Source organism: Bicyclus anynana, chromosome 3 (genome assembly GCF_947172395.1).
Source record: "Bicyclus anynana chromosome 3, ilBicAnyn1.1, whole genome shotgun sequence".
NCBI classification, from domain to species: domain Eukaryota; kingdom Metazoa; phylum Arthropoda; class Insecta; order Lepidoptera; family Nymphalidae; genus Bicyclus; species Bicyclus anynana.
Genome location: NC_069085.1, coordinates 15,322,497 through 15,341,742, shown reverse-complemented (window position 1 = coordinate 15,341,742; position 19,246 = coordinate 15,322,497). Strand labels below are relative to the sequence as shown.

Sequence of the window (19,246 nt, the reverse complement as noted above, 5' to 3'; positions counted from 1 at the left end):
CCTGACTATTACTAGAAGCACTTGAAAAACACAGTTACGAGTATCAGTGACTAGTTACATCCTATCAAAAAAGACGTACCGCCAAGGGATTTAGCGTTCCGGTACGATGTCGTGTAGAAACCGAAACGAGTGTGCATTTCATCCTACTCCTAACAAGTTAGCCCGCTTCCATCTTAGAATCATCAGATCATCTGCATCATCTTTTACCATCAGGTGAGGTTTTAGTCAAGGGCTATTTTGTAGAGGATAAAAAAAAATCTTGAAACCATAGATAGACACTTCCATTTTATTTATTAATTGGATTGAAATAAAAAAACGACCATTCAAATTAATTTATTAAAAAACCCATTTATTCATAACACTCCACAAATATCTCCAAATTGAATACAAATTGTAGCAAACACTCGCCAGGTACAACAAATAATTGTAATTATTACCGTATTTAGTACAACACTTAATACTTTAGACATTCAGACTACATGGCCACTAATTTCTTCTATATTAGGCGATAATGGTAAATTTTACTATAACTGTCAAAAAACTATTTTATTTAATTATAACTAAACAACCAAATAATTAAAAAAAATTTCTAACTTGTAGATGCTACTTTGCCGAAGTTTGGGGAGTTTATTTGTCTATAGCTTGGCATCTTCGTTCGTAACACTCCTTCGATGAATGAAAAGCCCACGTCTGACGTACCTCACTTCCCTGCACGCACGATTTCACAGCTTTCCCCCTGTCGCCCGCATATCATGGGAGTGTCATCAACGAATTTGCCAGACTATACTTTTGGTTTATTTGATAGTTGACAGACAGATATTGTTGTGTAAAACTAAAGAATTTTTTGAAGATTTTAATTAGAAAAAGTCTAGTATTTTTTGATGTATAGGGTGTTTTTTTTTCTTTCCATTTGCAATTTAAAAGTAGCAAAATACATTTTTGGTTCACTGAAAACGAGTTGTGTTAGAATTCTTAAAATAAATATAGTTTTTGATCAAAAAGCAAGTATAAAAGGGTATTAGATATTACTAATATTACCTAACTTAAACACTTCTGTTAACCAAGTTTTTGTAAATTTAACATTAAGCTTACACCCGACTTACATATTATAATAGTTAATACACAAAAATATTGTTTTTACTTTGTTGTTACAATATATTACGACACCATAAATTTACAGACTCACTAAACTTACAAAAAACATTCAATTTTGCAAAAGTGGACTGGAGTTCGTTATGACATGACGTCATATGTGACGTCATCTATACTCTATACTCTATAGTGTGTCTGCTTTGAAGTCTATTGGTCCTTACATGTAGTGGTAAAGTGTATAGACAGACGGCGCGTTGGTGTGTAAAACTAAAGGGGCTTTGAACATCAAAATTAATTTATTTCAAGAAAGCTTAGTTTTTTTTTTTTATTCTGTACAAGTTAGCCCTTGACTACAATATCATCTGATGGTAAGTGATGATGCAGTCTAAGATGGAAGCGGGCTAACTTGTTAGGAGGAGAATGAAAATCCACACTCCTTTCGGTTTCAACACGACATCGTACCGGAACGCTAAATCGCTTGGCGGTACGTCTTTGTCGGTAGGGTGGTAACTAGCCACGGCCGAAGCCTCCCACCAGCCAGACCTGGACAAATTAAGAAAACCTCAATCAGCCCAGCCGGGGATCGAACCCAGGACCTCTGTCTTGTAAGTCCAAAGAGTCCAAGAGGCCGTCAAAGTTAGTTTACAAGCACTTTTGAAACATCAAGTTTGAGTATTTGTAAAGAGTACCACCAGTTTGAAAGGCAAAGAAGAGAAGGAGAAGGGACGAACGTTCAGTTTATACACACAACCACGCTCTTGTTCTATAACTGCATTCAAAGCCAAACGGACTTCTTGGAGTATGAAATTAAGCCAGATAAAGGCAGTCCACAGGTCCACATCAAACGCATCGAAGGCATCGCATCAAACGGATTTAAGTATTCTTAAAGTCTATCAAGTGCGATCGCATCGAACTTATTTTATTTACCGTAAAAATAAATAATTCTTTTGATGCGATGCATCCAATACATACGATGCGGACGTGTTGTAGCCTACCATAAAGCGGCATCTTTTACTGTCAGACTGATATGGAATTTACTTGTATTGAAGTAAAGTCGAAAATTAATTGACACACGCAATCGTCGCCTCCTGGGGACTTAAATATCAAATTTATTTATCAGGTGAGTGTCATCCCTGATTCATTGTATTTACGATTTCAACGTCATACATTCCAGTCCGCAAAATACTAACAGCTAACTAATGGTGTTATGCTATTGGCACTTGTTTAATATTTATAGTATGATGACACACTGCGACAACTTAGTACAACTGCGACAACTTAGTACATTACTGCACCGGCAAGAGAGGCATTCAAATCAAATCAAATCAAAAATCATTTATTTCAAGTAGGCTCATTTTACAAGCACTTTTGACACGTGAGTTGACTATTTGTAAAGATTCTACCACCGTTTCGGAAGGCAGGTTCTGCTGAGAAGATACCGGCAAGAAACTCAACAGTTGCTCTTTTGAAAAAGTCATACAGTATTATAATTTACAATTGATAACAATTACAATTTCTTATAGTTTTATTTCCTGTGTGAAGGTGGAAGCTGATATAATGGCCTCCAAGCGCTTTTATCATTAAGGAACTCATCAATGTTGTAGTAACCTCGACTAAGTAAATGTTTTTTAACACATTGCTTAAAGCTATGCATTGGCAGGTCCATCACAGTTTTGGGGATCATTGATGGACGAACGTGTGAATGTGGGCTGAGGCGAAGCCGAGGCACACATACGTAAGATCAATGTCTAGTTGCGGCCAAGGCTTGTATAGTACTTTTATAGAAGCAGATTATTGTGCCTGTTAATCTGGAAGACCCTGATGAATAACAAATTTTGCTTTATTCGCGAATAGCTGATATTGATTATCAGGAGATATTGATTCGACTGACTAAATTTATTAAAACTTTTTTTTATAATCTGTTAATCTGGAAGACCCTGATGAATAACAAATTTTGCTTTTTTCGCGAAAAACTGATATTGATTATCAGGAGATATTGATTCGACTGACTGAATAGATTAAAACTTATTTTTAGCATTATATTTAATGTATTATATTAACTTGCATGCAAGAAGCTTTTATCTAAGCAGTATTGAACTTTGTCCATATTACAAAAGGTAGGAAATGCATCAAGGGTTATTTTCGCCTTTGTACATTTTTCTTTTGTGCAATAAGCTTTAGACAAGCAATTAATACAAGAAACAATATATCTAAATAATTCAAGGAGCTTTTAACTTTTATTTGCAAATACATTTAAACTTATTTATAAATCTAATAAATATTCAGGTTTAATCACCAAAATGCAATAGTTATTTATTGTGCTAGGCTGCAAAATTATTATTATTATAGTTTTTGGTACGTATATATTCAGCAAATTAAGAATTTGAGTTTGACCATTTACATATTGTTGCAGTGTGCATCATACAGGGTAAACTTTACTTATAAATTAGGTTTCACTTATACACTCATATCACACAGTAAATTGATCAATTTTTACTCCCTTATACAGCTTGCTTACATAAAACTAATGTGTTACGCTTAACACTAATACACGATTATAATTCCATTAAGAGTTACAATAAATCTGTAAAAAGGATTTGATAAATAGGCCTTTTTGTTACAAAGATGTCGTGAGAGCCATTTGTAGATCTTAAGTTTTTTTATATTTTTTGGGGTAGATTTAATTGTTTTATTCGGCTTTGAGTCAATTAGATCGCGTTTGTATTGCTACCATAAAGCATCCAGTTTTATCAATTAATGGTTTGGGGAGCGTTGCATTATATTTCATTTTATTTATTTTATTAGTTGCCAAAAATAATTTTAAATATTTTTTTTTATATTGATAGAACATTGAAAGATTAATGCAATATGAAAATCGTGTATAGAAAACCAACTAATAATAACCATGATGGTTGTAGTACAACAATAAAGATGGCTAGGTTTATGAGAGACTAATATAATTAACTTTTATAGAAGATTCATCATTCATAAAATCAAAAACACTGTTCCGCACGTAAAGCCTTTAGAACTATTTGGCAGTGGCATTACACACATTACAATTACAGGTGATACAATTTTAGTCAGACACCCGCATAAATTACCAAATCTTAAAACTCAAAATAACAAGTATTATATATAAATAAAATAAATTTATATTATATCTAAAGCTTAAGGCCAATTTCATCACCTTCTGAATAGTATCGGATAGTCTAACTCTAAACGTAAGTTTTGGAGTTTGGACACGTCTTATCAGTTGGTGAAACTGGTCCTAAAAATATGAATCAGTGCAGTCACTTGAATGACGCGTTTCTGGTATCTTTTGGTCATACTGCATACTTATGCAGTATGACCAATATAACTACAAAAGTTACAACTTTGTAACTTTTGTAGTTATATTGTAGTTTTTAATAATAATAATTATTCGTAAGTCGGGAAGTCTAACAATGAATAAGAATTCTACGCCTCTTTAAAGTCACCATCTACTGAATACGACTTGTTAGAAAAGCATTCTTAGAAACGATAAGACTTCAGTAACGCAAAGGTCCTAACTTACACCCATTTATACTACTTAAACAATATACGTACATTTCTTATTTTACATTCTAAATTCTAAGAAGCTTTAATCAAGTAGACAAAGACAGACAACTTCTGATATTTTCTACTGATGCTAATATGACGTCATGACAAATCTAATATGGCGGAGACGACACAGACATTGGATAAAAAACCCGTTCGTGAGTAAAGTTAAGAAAGTTGGGTTAAAGTTTTTGAGCTTATATTTATCTAGATAATAAAAATGTACTTACATAATCATATTCTTCAAAGTGCAGTAACTACTTAGGTCTAATAGAAAAATTGTCTTTATTTAGACACAAAGTTGTCTAGCTATATCCACTTATGTTATTTAATACATAAACACATCAATTTAGTTAATACTAGAATGGAGTAAGTTTTATAACTATGTAAATTTGTGCCGATTAATTTTCAAACCAACAGATACATATTAGCTATTGAGTTTACCTTAAATTAGAAAATGATCTCTACGTTGATGCGACATAATATTAATGTACCTTGTATTTGCGCAGTACACTAACTAATGGCAGAACACAACCAAAGAAACAAAGATTCTAACCCTAATAATACAATCAGCACTAAATATCTTATTGAAAAATAAGTAAATGTTATGTAAACTTAAATAGTACTTGGATTATACAACAGCAAATGTAACTCTGTATGTTGTCGCATTTAAATACTCGTAAGTAAGATTTGAAAGAAACTTATACTGAAGTTTCAGCAGAGGTATTCTTTTTAAGTCCGCTACTCCAAGATTCCTTGCGCCTTAGAAGGTCACTCTGAAAATCATCCAGAGGAAATAAAAGCAGCACACTACAGATATCTAATAACAATATTTCCATACTATATATGTGAAGAAAAACAGGATATTAGCGTCTGTTGGCATAGACATAGACAATCAAATACGTCCGTTAGTATCTAAATTACTGAGAAAATATGTACAAAAGGTAAAGTCTACTCGATATAGACAGCCAAAAGCATGCTAAGAATTTATGTGAAGACATTGATTTCATGCAACCGAAAAGATAAATGATAATGAGTAGAAAATATCTACTCGTTTTAATATAATTTAACATTTAAAGCAGAGAAGAATTAGTAACATACATAGATATACAAGTGATAAGAAATATACATGTAAATACATAGGTTAAGAACACTTAAGGAAAAGATGACAACGGGAAAAACATATCAATACCACAACTACAACTTTTAAATCTAATTAACATTTAGTGTTACAAAAACATGAGCGTTCTTACTTAAATCTGATTTAGTCGATATTTTAGTCGGAACAGTTTGTAATATTGTAATATAAATATCAAATATACAGTTCCAAAAGTTCAATATGTTCACAAATATAATGTCAACCAATCCTTACCAACCAATGATATTTGTAATGAACACACTTTTTTATTTTCTCAAACAAATAACGAATACGTCGATGAACGTAATACACAGGATGTATCCGTACACTACTTAGATACACTAGCGTTTTCTGTACAAAATAACTACTTAATAGTAGACGCAAAAAAGTTGAATTTTAACTGTATCTACGTAAGTGAGCTACAGCTAAGGGTTATGCTTTAGACACTCTTTTCTTATAAAAAATATAAGAAGGTCGAAAAATTCCATGAATCTTTTGTAGATTGGTTACTGTTCTAATCTAGGCTTACTGCATTTCCAATACTGCAGAAGTTATCATAATTATGTGATATATTCAAAGAAAAGAGTGTTTCAAGTTCTGTGACAGGTGCGTGCCATGCCGTGCTTCTTCAGGATCATAAAATGAGTTCATGTTAAAATTTGGTATCATTGATGCACACCTTCACTGAGTGGTCGTCTTCTTCTACTTCATCCATCGTAGAGAGACGCCTTTCTATTTCAGATAGTGCGTTCTTCGATATTAGTTTCTTGTGTTTTATACTGCAAAGTAATACAATTAAACTAATTTGGAAAATATTCAAGTTGGTAATTGGCAAACTTTCATTGTAAACTTTTTCATTTTGATAAATTTAGGAAAAGTGAAATATAACTAATAACAACAATATTACTAATAAATCGAAAAAGTATTCACAAAGCTTACAATACTAGGTACATCTGAATTCTTGGGTACTTACACTTTTTTACCAGATTTCTGTTTCAAATCTTTTCCATCTGCTCTATTTTTAAGTTGATTGCTATTGTTAACCTGTTTCCAAATTCCAGTTTTATTCATCTCCTCAGATATATTTATTGATGCCAAAGGTATATTCATAATGTTTCCGTTGATCAGTGGTATTTGTAAATTTTCTTGAAACGCTGGAGGGTTGCTCTTGTTGGTGTCCTACAATTTAATAGCCTAAGAATTGTTTTTATTCAAGCAAGCCTGAAATCTAATTTTATGAAATGGAAGCACATGAACTAGTGAAATCTAAATATTAATTCCTATTTTAAAAATACGTCCATTTGGTTTGTTAAAACATATTATGATAGGTATAAAATGTCAATGATAAAAATAGTCTACCTGTGTACGTGTATGATGATAAATATGTGCAAAATATGGTTTTGAAATGAGCTTATTTTCGACAACAAAAACGGGATAGTTTTGAATACCGTCCCACCTCAACATCGCTGAGTTCCCGTAGTTCATCTTGATTTCTTTTAGTCATTTCTGGCATGACGTCGTCTAAAATTTTCATCTCGCGTCTCGTAAAGAAAATGTCAAGGGATTTCCTGATACCAATCATTACCACTAACATTAGTGGAAACAAAATAGACGTTGACGAGAATGATTTTATCACCCATAGGCAGACGAGACAAGTAAGTTGGATGGCAGTAAAAAGATGTACTCGTCGAATGGGTACCTGAAATATAATTATTAATGGCATTTTATGTTATCAGAGGCATAAATAAACATAATAAGGCATAAAATGCTTACTTGTCTCAGAAACATGTGATCAGGTTGATACTTTTGAGGCATAAACATGATTAAGATCCTATCAAAAAATTGAAGACCCTTTAGGGATGCTACGCCCATGTAAAGAAATACACCGAACAATACTGGCATGGGTATATGTCTTAAAACAGGAGTCAATACAACTGAACAACCTATAGTTAAAAAAATAAGGATATGGGTTGCCCTTTGTTCTCTAACTCCTAGAAATTGAGGCTTTTCTCCAGGTGCAGCGCATTCGGATTCTACTTTTAATGAGTTTACATGATTTATGCTAAGCACAGTCGCAGCCACGAACCATGGCAGTCCCATAATAGAGCAAATTTGTATAAGAATCGCCAGGATAAACAAGTCCAGATGATAACCACAGCCTTTCTTCAGTTTGTTTTCTTTACGGTTTACGATTACTGCTGTAATTTGTTGATCCATAAATATCAAGATGGTTCCCAATAAAGCAGGTAATATAGCTACAAGAGCTGACCAAATAGGGTTGCCATTGAAAGGTGTTATGACCCATTCCCTTGATGGCAATGTGGGCTTAAATTCAGAAGGCACTTCCAGTTTTGGGGTCTTTACACCAACTTTGTAATCCAAAAATGACATAGACAAGATGGCTATGATAACAGAAAAATCACTGATGATTTGTCTGACCTGAAAAGGAAAATGTTATCGTATAGCGTTACATATTTAATTGAAAATAACGAAAATAGGTACATGATACCTTGGATGGAAAGAAGAGAGAATTTTTGAAATCCTTCAAAATTATTGAAATTGCAAAGGTCCCCAGGAACAAGATTATTGACATCAAAAATACATCAGGTACGTATACTTTTGTGTCACATCCTGCACCCGCCAACGTACCATTATATAACTGGAAATAATAATATAAATATATACTAATAAATTGTATGCTGATATCTAAATTAACTGAATACACTGGTTTAAAATTACTCTAACATTTTCTGTACGTGTATCTTGCAATCAATAAATGAATTTTAATTTAAGAAAAAACAAGTCAATTCGGTCTAAGAAAAATCGTTATTCCACTACACTCTTATTTTTATAATTAAAGTAAGGAAAAGTTTCGGTTTGTTAATAATGACATCTTAATAAAACAACATACCTGGCAGGTATCTTTACTGACAGTGGACCAATTAAATTGCTCGGGCATTCTTGAATAATTGCTCGGTAAACAATAGCACTCGTAATTAAGAACTTCATCGGGGCGTGTTTTCAGAGGGAATTTTTTACCAATGGAAATTACATTTTCCACAGCCTGAAAATTGTATTATATTATAAAATCTGTAATATTTTTATAAATATATGATACGATCATATTTTGTTATAGTATTTTTACCTTGTATATAAAAATAAATGCAATGAGTGTCGCAAAATTTTCTTCAGTAAAACGTGTTATGTAACACACCAAAGCACTTGCATCGATAGCTACTAAAATAATCAAAATTATAGTCGTCCAAGTGCCGATGCAAAATCTAAATGACATATAATTCCATCCGATTTGCTTACAAAACTCGAATACTATTGTTTCGAATACTAAGACAGGGCCGGTTGATCCCAAAATTGTTAACGGTTGACCCGAAAAAAAGCCGTATCCCATGCCACACACAAAACCAGATATTAGAGATTCCATAGCCGCCATATTTTTTCCAGTGGCTTCACCTAATAAACCTCCAAACGTAATAATTGGGGAAAGACAGGCGAAATAAAGAAATATCCAAGATGCAATGCATTGTAAAGCCAAAGCGTCCTTAAAGTCTGACCAGTACCATGGCATTTTTCGTTTGAGATCATTTAATAAACCTCCAAAGAGCCTTCCACTCCTGGCCAACCCAGATTCTTCTCTTTGTCTAGCCTCTTCTTCTTCCTCATCAAGTTCCTCTTTAGGATTATTATCATTTGGACGTTTGCGTGGATCTTGTGAAGGGATAGCAGCAGGTGGCTCTATACGAATAGCTGGATCCCACTCACCGGGCGGTAACACTGTTACTGCATCAAGAAATTCATCTATTCCTGCTAGAAGGTGATCTCGCTTCTTTGCCCGATAGGCAACCTCATGAAAGATTTCATCGGACATTAATGTAGCCATTGCTCTTCCGATTTCATGAAAGCTTGAGTTGCTATTCGGAGGGCCGAGTAAAACAAACATAAATCGTGTAGGAACAGGTACTTCCGTTAAGTCTCCCATAATCGTCCCTGCTTTAAGTCTCACAAAAGCAGAAAGAGATTTTTCTAAGAAATCTACTTCGCCGACTAAAATATTGGAAGCTTCAGCTCCAGGTGGTATTTTACGCATGAAATGGGTGTTACATTTGTGGTTTATGTCGCCATTTAATGGAAGATCACCTGAGCTATGATTACGATGCATAGATAAATTGCTTGGGCTTTTTATCATTCCATCGTCATGTGCAGCACCTAAAATGTAGAGTATGTATATTATCAAAGTAAAAAAATACTAAATTGAAAACATCAAGACAAAGAATTATAAAAAGAAATGTAATGTACTAAAATATAATGATGTTTGTATTGCTATGTTTATATTATAAAATTGAAGTAACTTTGACTTGAGTATCTAATTAAATTGAGGCCAATTTACTCATGAATAAACAATATGAAATAAAGCAGAGCAAAAGCGAATTGTTTAAAGTAGCAACGCCTAATGACAATGTTGAAATTGATTTTAGTACAAATAATGAAAATGAGAATACAAAAACACCGAAACATGTAGAACTTTTTAAACCAATCGTAAAATATAATACACCGATGAAGGCAGATTAAAAGACAAGCGGTTACCCGCACTAGAGATGCCTAGGAATCGGCCAAAATCTCCTTTGTTTGTGCTTGATGTACTGGTGTCTTCCACTGTAATATAACGCCAATTGTTCACAAATCAAAATAATTTGAAATCCCTATTCAGTTGTATTAAATCATAAATCATTATACACTTTACCACAATTTCAAACATATAGAGTTTAAATAAGAAATTAGCTGGGTTGTGCTAGCGTGTTATTTATAAGTGTCAGTTAAGTGGGCGTGATTTAAGTGATTTTGTGCACACATCATTGTTACACGCTTTTTCAGACCTGGGACAGCTAGGTATGAGCCTCTTGTATCAACAGCATGAAGAAAGGGCGGATTTGGAGCTGTGGACTCCCGACAACTCCTCGGACTGGAGCGTCGAGAGCCACCATCCTGCAAATCTGACATAATATTGTACCGTATTGCCCATATAATTATCCTAATTTATTAAACAAAATGCTAGATTTAATTATTCGAAGAATAGAAATATTATGCTTACTTTTACACGAAGAGTGATTTCTCCCTATGTCTGCTAAAGACCGTATTAAAGGTAGTCTGGACATATTATTGTGATTACGTCTTTCGTGTTGATGCCTATGTCTTCTCAATAATGCATCTTTGACTTTCTCTCTTCTATCGTAAGATAAGGCGCCTTCAAGAACCATATTATCAAGAACATTTTCAGCAACTTGCTCTAAAGAACTGGCTTCTAAATCGAGGATAACTGATCCATTTAAAATAAGACTTCGTAATTCAAACAGCGAATGTAGAGAAAGCGTAGCGACGTGTGGTTTAGACCACCGGTTGCCGCCTTCTTCAACATCTTCTTCAAACTTGATCCACCGAGCTGTCTCCTTCCATTCCAACTCATCTCCTTCTTTAACGAGTTCTTCCATTTCAGAAAAAAGTGGATGTGATTCAAAGGATGAGTCGTCGATATCTTCCCCGAGAATAAATTGCACTCTTTGTGCAGGCGGAGTTACTGAAAGAAAAAGTTTACTATGAAGTATAAATAGAAACCAATTAATGGAATAATTTGATAATAAAAAAATATGAAATTTATCGAGACTATTTAAAGAAAATTCTAGGCGAAAGACATGCATCCAAAAATAGCTCCTTAAATGTTCATGATTGTAGAGTAACTAAAGAAAATTGGTAGATACGGATGAGTTGATCATGCCTGACTTGATTTTGCGAGGGTAGATGATTAGAAGAAATTTAATTAAAAAATGGGTAAGAGAGAAGTAATCTAAATGAGTCGCGATTTTCGTCTTACGTGTTTCGCCATCATCCGTTACGCTAAGTCTTCTAACTCGAGCCATTATTGCTGGGCCTACGAATTTTAATTATTTCAAATAAGTTGTTTTCTTGAAGTGTTCAGTAAGTTGTTTTGCATCAATTAGTAGCAAATAAATAAATTCATAGACGGCAATTCTTGTGAAGTATTCAGGATTAAGTCAATAAAAATTTTCATAGACGATTCATGAGACAGTGTGACGAAAATAAGTAAATTTTCTAATCAAATATTTTTCTGATTGTGGGATCGTAACTCGCAAAGAAAAGGACCGATTTTGACGCGTTATTTGAAAAAAAAAGTTTTTAGAAAAAACCAATTCAAAGATCTTTACATTCTGAGGTATGTCACCATTTTAACTTGACCATTGACTTTTTTAAAGTTTTCATTAGAAAGCTTATTCATCTTAATAATATATTAATAGGTAATGACGTAGCTACCTAGGGGTTAGGCCCTCGAATCTTTACCAGAAAATCGTGATCGAACTGTACTTAAAAAAATTCGAAAATGAAACAGAGCTAATGATAAAGTAACTTAGCATTTTTGTGTAATAGTATAGTAGTATTTAATATTTTCACTTGATAAAACCTTAACCAGTCTAGATAATGTGGGGCGCCATTATTTTATTTACGCCTCTGCCTCTAGGCAGTTGCGTCTCATCCGAACTAACACAAGTTATTATCAGAGGCGGTCGTGGACAAACACATGCCATTTTACATGTAATTAAAAAAAATAGAAAGTGGATGTTATTTTATTAGGTACTAGTAGATGCCGCGCGGTTTCACCCGCGTTCCCGTAGGAATACAGGAATAAAATATAGCCTATAGCCTTCTTCGATAAATGGGCTATCTAACACTGAAAGAACTTTTCTAATCGGACCACTAGTTCCTGAGATTAGCGCGTTCAATCAATCAAACAAACAAACAAACTCTTCAGCTTTATAATATTAGTATAGATTTATAATATATGAATCACGATTATAATATATAACTTATACGCAAGTTTTTAATCTAATATATTATGAAATTGGTTTTTTGCTCGAGCGGGCTAACGAACCTTTTCATTACTTTCGGAGTGAAATTACAGAGGAGGCAAATAAGTTTCTATTTTGAGATTAGAGATGGAATGAAATGGTATTTTCGCTTCGCAAATTCCTTTAATAATGATCACTACGAGATTGTAATATAAGTAGAGAGAATAAGATCGATAGAATATATTTGGAGAGAGAATAAGTTAGAATTACGTTAAGTAACAACATATGACGGTGTTTGAAACAGTTTGATCAAAGTCGACATTTTCACGACATATGGGGAAAATGTATCGCCTAACTTCTGATTGATGATTCGATTCGTTGGTATTTGATAGGTTTGTTTACTAATATTTCTTAGTAAATTGATACAGATGCTATTTAGCGATACCCAAAATTTTATTATATTTTTTATCTGATATCTAAAGGTGTTACTGTACCTATATACTTACTTAAATAAAAATAAACTGTCGAATATATATAACCTTTATCAGATCGGCTGAACTGGTATCGATTAGGTAACTAATCAGATGCAAACCTTATGACGTGACGGAAATAAGTTGCGATGTCGCCACACGAAAGTCGTACATAAAGTATGTTAAAATCAAGACGCGTGAGGCAACTTCTGGTGGGTGGGATGCGATAGCTGGGTGATGCCTTAGCACACGATGTTCCGTTGCATCGTACTGTACCTACTATAGAATACGGAGTGTAAAGTTACTTTAAGCAAATCGTTATGTGCGTCGTTTACGCTTTGTGACAAGTTTTATTACGCCATGTAACGCTGATCAATTACTTTATTTGCACACCGTTAATGCTCAACTGATTCTGATGCATAAATTTTCTGCAAATTTGTAATAACTAAAAGATTTTAGATTTTAAATAAAATGTTATCTACCCCTGCATATTTATTTATACAAAAGTTTTCAGTCATCTCGAGGTGTAAACAAGTAGATATTCAGTAGGTAATCTGGCATTAAGTTAATTGATAAAATCTCCATTAACTCAAGGGAAGATGTCGGCAATAGCCAGTGGGAACCCCTGTAGTCTAACTCGTCGTCTAACTGTATCTATCTCTTGGCGGGTAAAAGAGACTAAAGCTGACAACGTAATTGCGCCGCCGGTCGCTCTAACACCTGATAGCGGTCGTTAATTAATTTATTATCAGCCCGCCAAGTCACATTGGAGCAGTGTGGTGGGTTTCACCATTTCCCCTTTCCTTTAGGAACGTAGGCCAGGTAGTGAGCCGTTAAAATAGGCTGTGAATTAATTAGCATTACCAGGTCTCTCTGGGTCTTTCTCTCCATTGCGATGATGGTGTTTGTGCTTGCGGTGGGAGTGTCTTCGCGCCGGTACGTGAACTCCCACAAACACTGTATGCGCTCGGTGTCCTGTAAAACATAATAATATATCATCATCATCATCATCATCATCAAATCAGCCGATGGACGTCCACTGCAGGACAAAGGCCTTTTGTAGGGACTTCCAAACATCACGATACTAAGCCGCCTGCATCCAGCGAATCCCTGCGACTCGCTTGATGTCGTCAGTCCACCTGGTGGGGGGTCTACCAACATTGCGCTTTGTAGTGGGGATCGCCATTCCAGCACCTTGAGACCCCAACATCGGCTCTTCGAACAATGTGATCCGACCATTGCCACTTCAGCTTCGCGACTCGTTGAGCTATGTTGTTGAGTTTGGTTCTTCTGCGGATCTCCTCATATCTGATTTGATCACGCAGAGATACATAGCATAGCTCGTTCCAACGCCCGTTGTGTGACTCTGAGCCTTCTTATGTGGTCCATAATAATATATAGGTATTTTTTTTTCGTTTTGGACGTATTTTCTTGTGATATCCCGTGGTCAATGCGTCAGCCCATGTAGCTTCGGATCCTGGTCTCAGCGGTCCTGCTTATCATTAAAGCTTAATTACAATATCTAGACAGTGGATCTACACGACGGAGGTCCTGGGTTCGATCCCCGGCTGGGCCGATTGCGGTTTACCTAACTGGTCCAGGTTTGGCTGATAGGAGGCTTTGGCCGTGGCTAATTACCGGCATAGGCATACCGCCAATTGATTTAGCGTTCCAGTACGATATCGTGTAGAAACCGAAAGGGGTGTGGATTTTCATCCTACTCCTAGTTAGCCCGCTGTCATATTAGATTGCATCACTTACCATCAGGTGAGATTGTAGTCAAGGGCTAACTTGTAAAGTATAATAAAAAGTATCTAATGTTTACTTATGTTCTAATATCAGTAACTTAATCTTACTTATCGGTCTTACTATAAGAGCTACTAGATAGATATGTACCTAGATCTAATAATGCTCTTGTACTTAGGGTTAGTTATACATAGAATAAACGTACATGCCTACTCCATATATTCATATACAGTAATTAGTTTATCTCGTATAGGAGCCTCAAAGCAAATTATCCTATTATGCAGCCGACGTCAATTTGCAGACCAACTAGGACCATTACCACTTTAACTATATTATAGGTAGGTATCTTCCTACTTGTTATGCTCAAAGATTCAACCAATTAACTGAAGTATCTAAACCTCTTTATGTAAATCATGGTGATTTCGGTAGTTTCCGTGATGGGTTCATGACCCTTGAAATCTGCTACCTTCCAAAGCCACCACAGTTCAAACGCCATACTTCCGTAGGTACTTGCCTATAGTAAGATCATAGGAGGCTGACTTTTTAGCCTGCTTAAAATGGAGAAGGTAAGGTAGGTAGGTCCAGACATACCTGCCTTGGCCTTTCCTATAGCCTATATATTTTTTTTTATTCTTTACAAGATAGCCCTTGACTACAATCTCACCTGATGGTAAGTGATGATGCAGTCTAAGATGGAAGTGGGCTAACTTGTTAGGAGGTGGATGAAAACCCACACCCCTTTCGGTTTCTACACGGCATCGTACCGGAACGTTAAATCGCTTGGCGGTACGTCTTTGCCGGTAGGGTGGTAACTAGCCACGGCCGAAGCCTCCCACCAGCCAAGCAGGTTCTATAGCCTGCCTGATTTGAGATAGCCAGGTATCGCAGGCAATCTCAAAGCAGGCAGGCTAAAAACCTGTTAAATTAATAAAAATATATAAATACAATCGAAGTACTTATCTGTCTGGAAGTTTCAAAATATCCGTGTCAAGCTTTTTTAAAATTTTTGTGTGTCTGTACGGGTTAATCTCTGGAACGGCAGAACCGATTTTAATAGGACTTTTATTAAAGGCTATGGAGCAATATAATAGGATACTTTTTATCCCAAAAAATCCATGATTCCCGCGGGATTTGTGAAAAACTGAATTACACGCGGGCGAAGTTGCGGGCTCCGCTACTAAGTAAATGTAAAGTACCTACCTAATGAAATGTCTTCATTCGCGATTATAGTAGGTATATTCAGAAGGACTGTTGCATGTAGGGTTGCCAACCGTACTCTATAATAGAGTATTGTACTCTATATCATGTAAGCGTACTCCATAATCAATTTTTTTACACTTTTTTACTAGTCATATAATATTATGCAGAAACTCATAATTAAAATAAAAATGTCGATTATTTACTGTTAATATATTGGTATCTCCAAATTTCCTCCAACTACATATGGACGTTTGTGAACGCAGCCACTTATGTCATTGCGTCAAACGTTTGAAAAAAAAATTATTGGCTATATACTCTCTGTTTCCACCACTTCAGAATTTACTGTAAGAGTCTTTTCGGTCATGAATGTGAAGTGGCGAGAAGAGAGAAACAGAGCTTCATTGAAGTTGATTAAAATGAGCTCTTGATCTATATATAAATTTAGAGTTAAGAATGTTTGGACTCATACAATTCTTTTAATAACAATAAAAAAAATTTGTGCTGTAAAAAGTACAAAAAAATACCTTTTTAAAAATATAAATTAAATGATACTCTTTTTTCAAGTCCATACTCTTTATTTACCCCCTTTGAAATCAGATATACTCTATTTCTTCTAAAAAAAGTTGGCAACCCTAATTGCATACGTCACGTAATTACGACTACCCCGAGGTAGCGTGCAATCACAATCAAGCTTTTATTCACGGCAACAGCTACTGATAAGCTTGAATAGCTTTGATTTCCTTTAATCTTTTTTTCTGTGTCTATTTACATCTTGGTTTATAATTTTACACATTTATATCCTTGGTTATGTATTTACCTATAACTATTAGGTGTGTGAAGTCTGCCAATCCGCATTGGGCCAGCGTTGTGGACAATAGGGATGATGACAGTTTTTTAAATTGTATATAAATTAAGACTATGCTAATAGTAAAGCAATTTTGTAAAAGGAACAGGGTATCTGCGATCATTACTTTCGGAGCTACTGGAATTTTAAGGGTCGGATTTGCGGCGCTGCCGCGGATCCCTGAAAAACGCCCCATACAAAATGGCACGAACTAATGACGTCGTAGGTAATGTAATGATCGTTAGATTTGTATGTGCGTTCAAACAAAATTACTAATATCTTTGTTATTTGTGCGTTTATGTTTATAGTTCATTTATTAAAAAATGTCACATTAAATGTAAGGAAGCTAAAACTGTGTGAATTTTCATCATATTACTATAAAAGATTTTTAATAGATTTTGAAATTTTATAATCTCATTTACTTTGCAAATATCCAGACAATCTTTGCTTTTTATGTATAAATTAGTTAACATTGACCTTATTTACCCGAATGCCGGATTTTACTGCCGGAGATTCTTAACACCCCTTGCCCCGCCGTTACCGTAGCCGTTGCCAGAGCCAGGAATAGCGGGGCTGCCGGGGACTAGGGGCTGTGTTTTAGTATGTTGGTCCATCTACAAAGGTTTGCCCGATACTGACCACGCTGGGCATGCGGGTTGGTCAGCGCAGGACCAGATTTCTCGCACCGGTGTCGCTGCTGCCCGACACCGGCCTGTGCCATTTGAAAATCTAGCCATTGTGAATGGATATACCGCCATTTATAGGTACCTACTATATAATATAAGGAGCAAACAGTAGAGGCGCCATATTTGGATCTCGCTCCATTTTAAAATTTACTTCGGGCCGGTGCTATCTACTATAAACTTATTTCTCACACTCTTTTCGTATTTTTTTTTCTTGCGACAAGTAAAACATCTTTTTTTTTTCCAATTCAAGCTAAAATCATTAATAATTTTTGAGTTCTGAATATTTTTATAATTATATTGCTCCTTACTTTCTGAAGTAGGTATTTTTTTGATTGCCCTAAACGTACCCATTAGAGATTATTCAACAACAAGGTCCTTCGTTATATTTATTTGCCGCGCTCTAATAAATTCGAAATTTAAGTCTAATACATGTATTAGACTTAAATTTGTTGACATTGAATTTGGTCTATTAGACCATATATCTATAATAATAAGCCGTGATAGCCCAGTGGATATGACCCCTGCTTCCGATTTCGGAGGGTGTGGGTTCGAATCCGGTCCGGGGCATGCACCTCCATCTTTTCAGTTGTGTGCATTTTAAGAAATTACATATCACGTGTCTCAAAATGTGGTGGTGAAGGAAAACATCGTGATGAAACCTGCATACCAGAGAATTTTCTCAATTCTTTGCGTGTGTGAAGTCTGCCAATCCGCATTGGGCCAGCGTGGTGGACTATTGGCCTAACCCCTCTCATTCTGAGAGGAGACTCGAGCTCAGCAGTGAGCCGAATATGGGTTGATGACGACGACGGAAAAAATTGCTTACGAAACTACAAACTTTTTTACTTTTAGCGAATCAATGTTTTTCAAAGATGTCTAAAAGACATTAATATTTAAGTAACGGAGCTGAGAAATCTCTGGCCCGTGTAGGGAGGTTTTAGGTCAAGAGCAGAGTCGCTCGGGTCAGTAGAACAAAACAAGATGTCTATGAGAATTTAATTAGCTATCTGTCTTTATGTGAGGAATATGGGAGCCTTTTCAGCTAAGCTAGACTATGTGACGATCACGTGGCAATGAAATAGATGCCTTTGACTTGTAAAGCTTTATTTTGACAACTTTTGTAGCAGTAATTGTTCATATAACATGGTAATTTCAATGTAATTTCGTCAAAATAACCTTGCTAAACGATCGCAAAAACGAATTATTACTGCCATTGTATGTAGTGGCTTATGTTTTGAATCGTACACTGACAAACTCGAATTAATTAGAACTGATTCAATTGATTCTTAGCAACTACTGAGTTTCTAGTCCGCTTTTCAGCAGATGTGCCTTACAAATAGATCTAGTACCTAGTCTCTATAAATAGATACTTATGTCCTAGGTAGATATAACGTTTAAAGCCTCAGCTCAACGGTAAGAGGGGTTGGATTCATCACCTAGGGGTGGTGGTTCAATCCTCCCCCCGTTGGTCTATTGTTGTACTCACTCCTGGCACAGTCTTTCCCGACTAGTTGGAGGGGAATGGGAATATTGGTCATATTATAAAAAATATGGCAAATATTCTTTTTAAAAAAAAATAAAAAAAATAATAAATAAACTTGATTTTTTTAAAAGTACAATCG

General features: G+C 35.2%; 1 protein-coding gene across 4 annotated transcripts in view; it reads right to left on the bottom strand.

Annotated features, from left to right (window-relative positions):
- Nucleotides 1-317: 317 nt before the first annotated feature.
- Nucleotides 318-19,246, bottom strand: part of LOC112058526 (sodium bicarbonate cotransporter 3) — a 67,418-nt gene continuing 48,489 nt past the window's right edge. Inside the window, exons 3-14 of one of the 4 annotated variants that reach the window (XM_052891254.1) lie at nt 14,013-14,123; nt 11,688-11,744; nt 10,911-11,393; nt 10,696-10,812; nt 8,952-10,027; nt 8,718-8,870; nt 8,316-8,465; nt 7,580-8,245; nt 7,263-7,505; nt 6,780-6,985; nt 6,486-6,585; nt 318-5,444 (exon numbers count right to left, since the gene is read on the bottom strand). In XM_052891254.1, coding sequence (XP_052747214.1) covers nt 5,370-5,444; nt 6,486-6,585; nt 6,780-6,985; nt 7,263-7,505; nt 7,580-8,245; nt 8,316-8,465; nt 8,718-8,870; nt 8,952-10,027; nt 10,696-10,812; nt 10,911-11,393; nt 11,688-11,744; nt 14,013-14,123 — 3,437 coding nt within the window. In that variant the 3' untranslated portion in view covers nt 318-5,369. Of the gene's footprint in view, nt 5,445-6,485; nt 6,586-6,779; nt 7,506-7,579; nt 8,246-8,315; nt 8,466-8,717; nt 8,871-8,951; nt 10,028-10,405; nt 10,475-10,695; nt 10,813-10,910; nt 11,394-11,687; nt 11,745-14,012; nt 14,124-19,246 lie in introns of those variants that run through there. The other 3 variants (XM_052891255.1, XM_052891256.1, XM_024099413.2) reach the window with 3 other exon arrangements.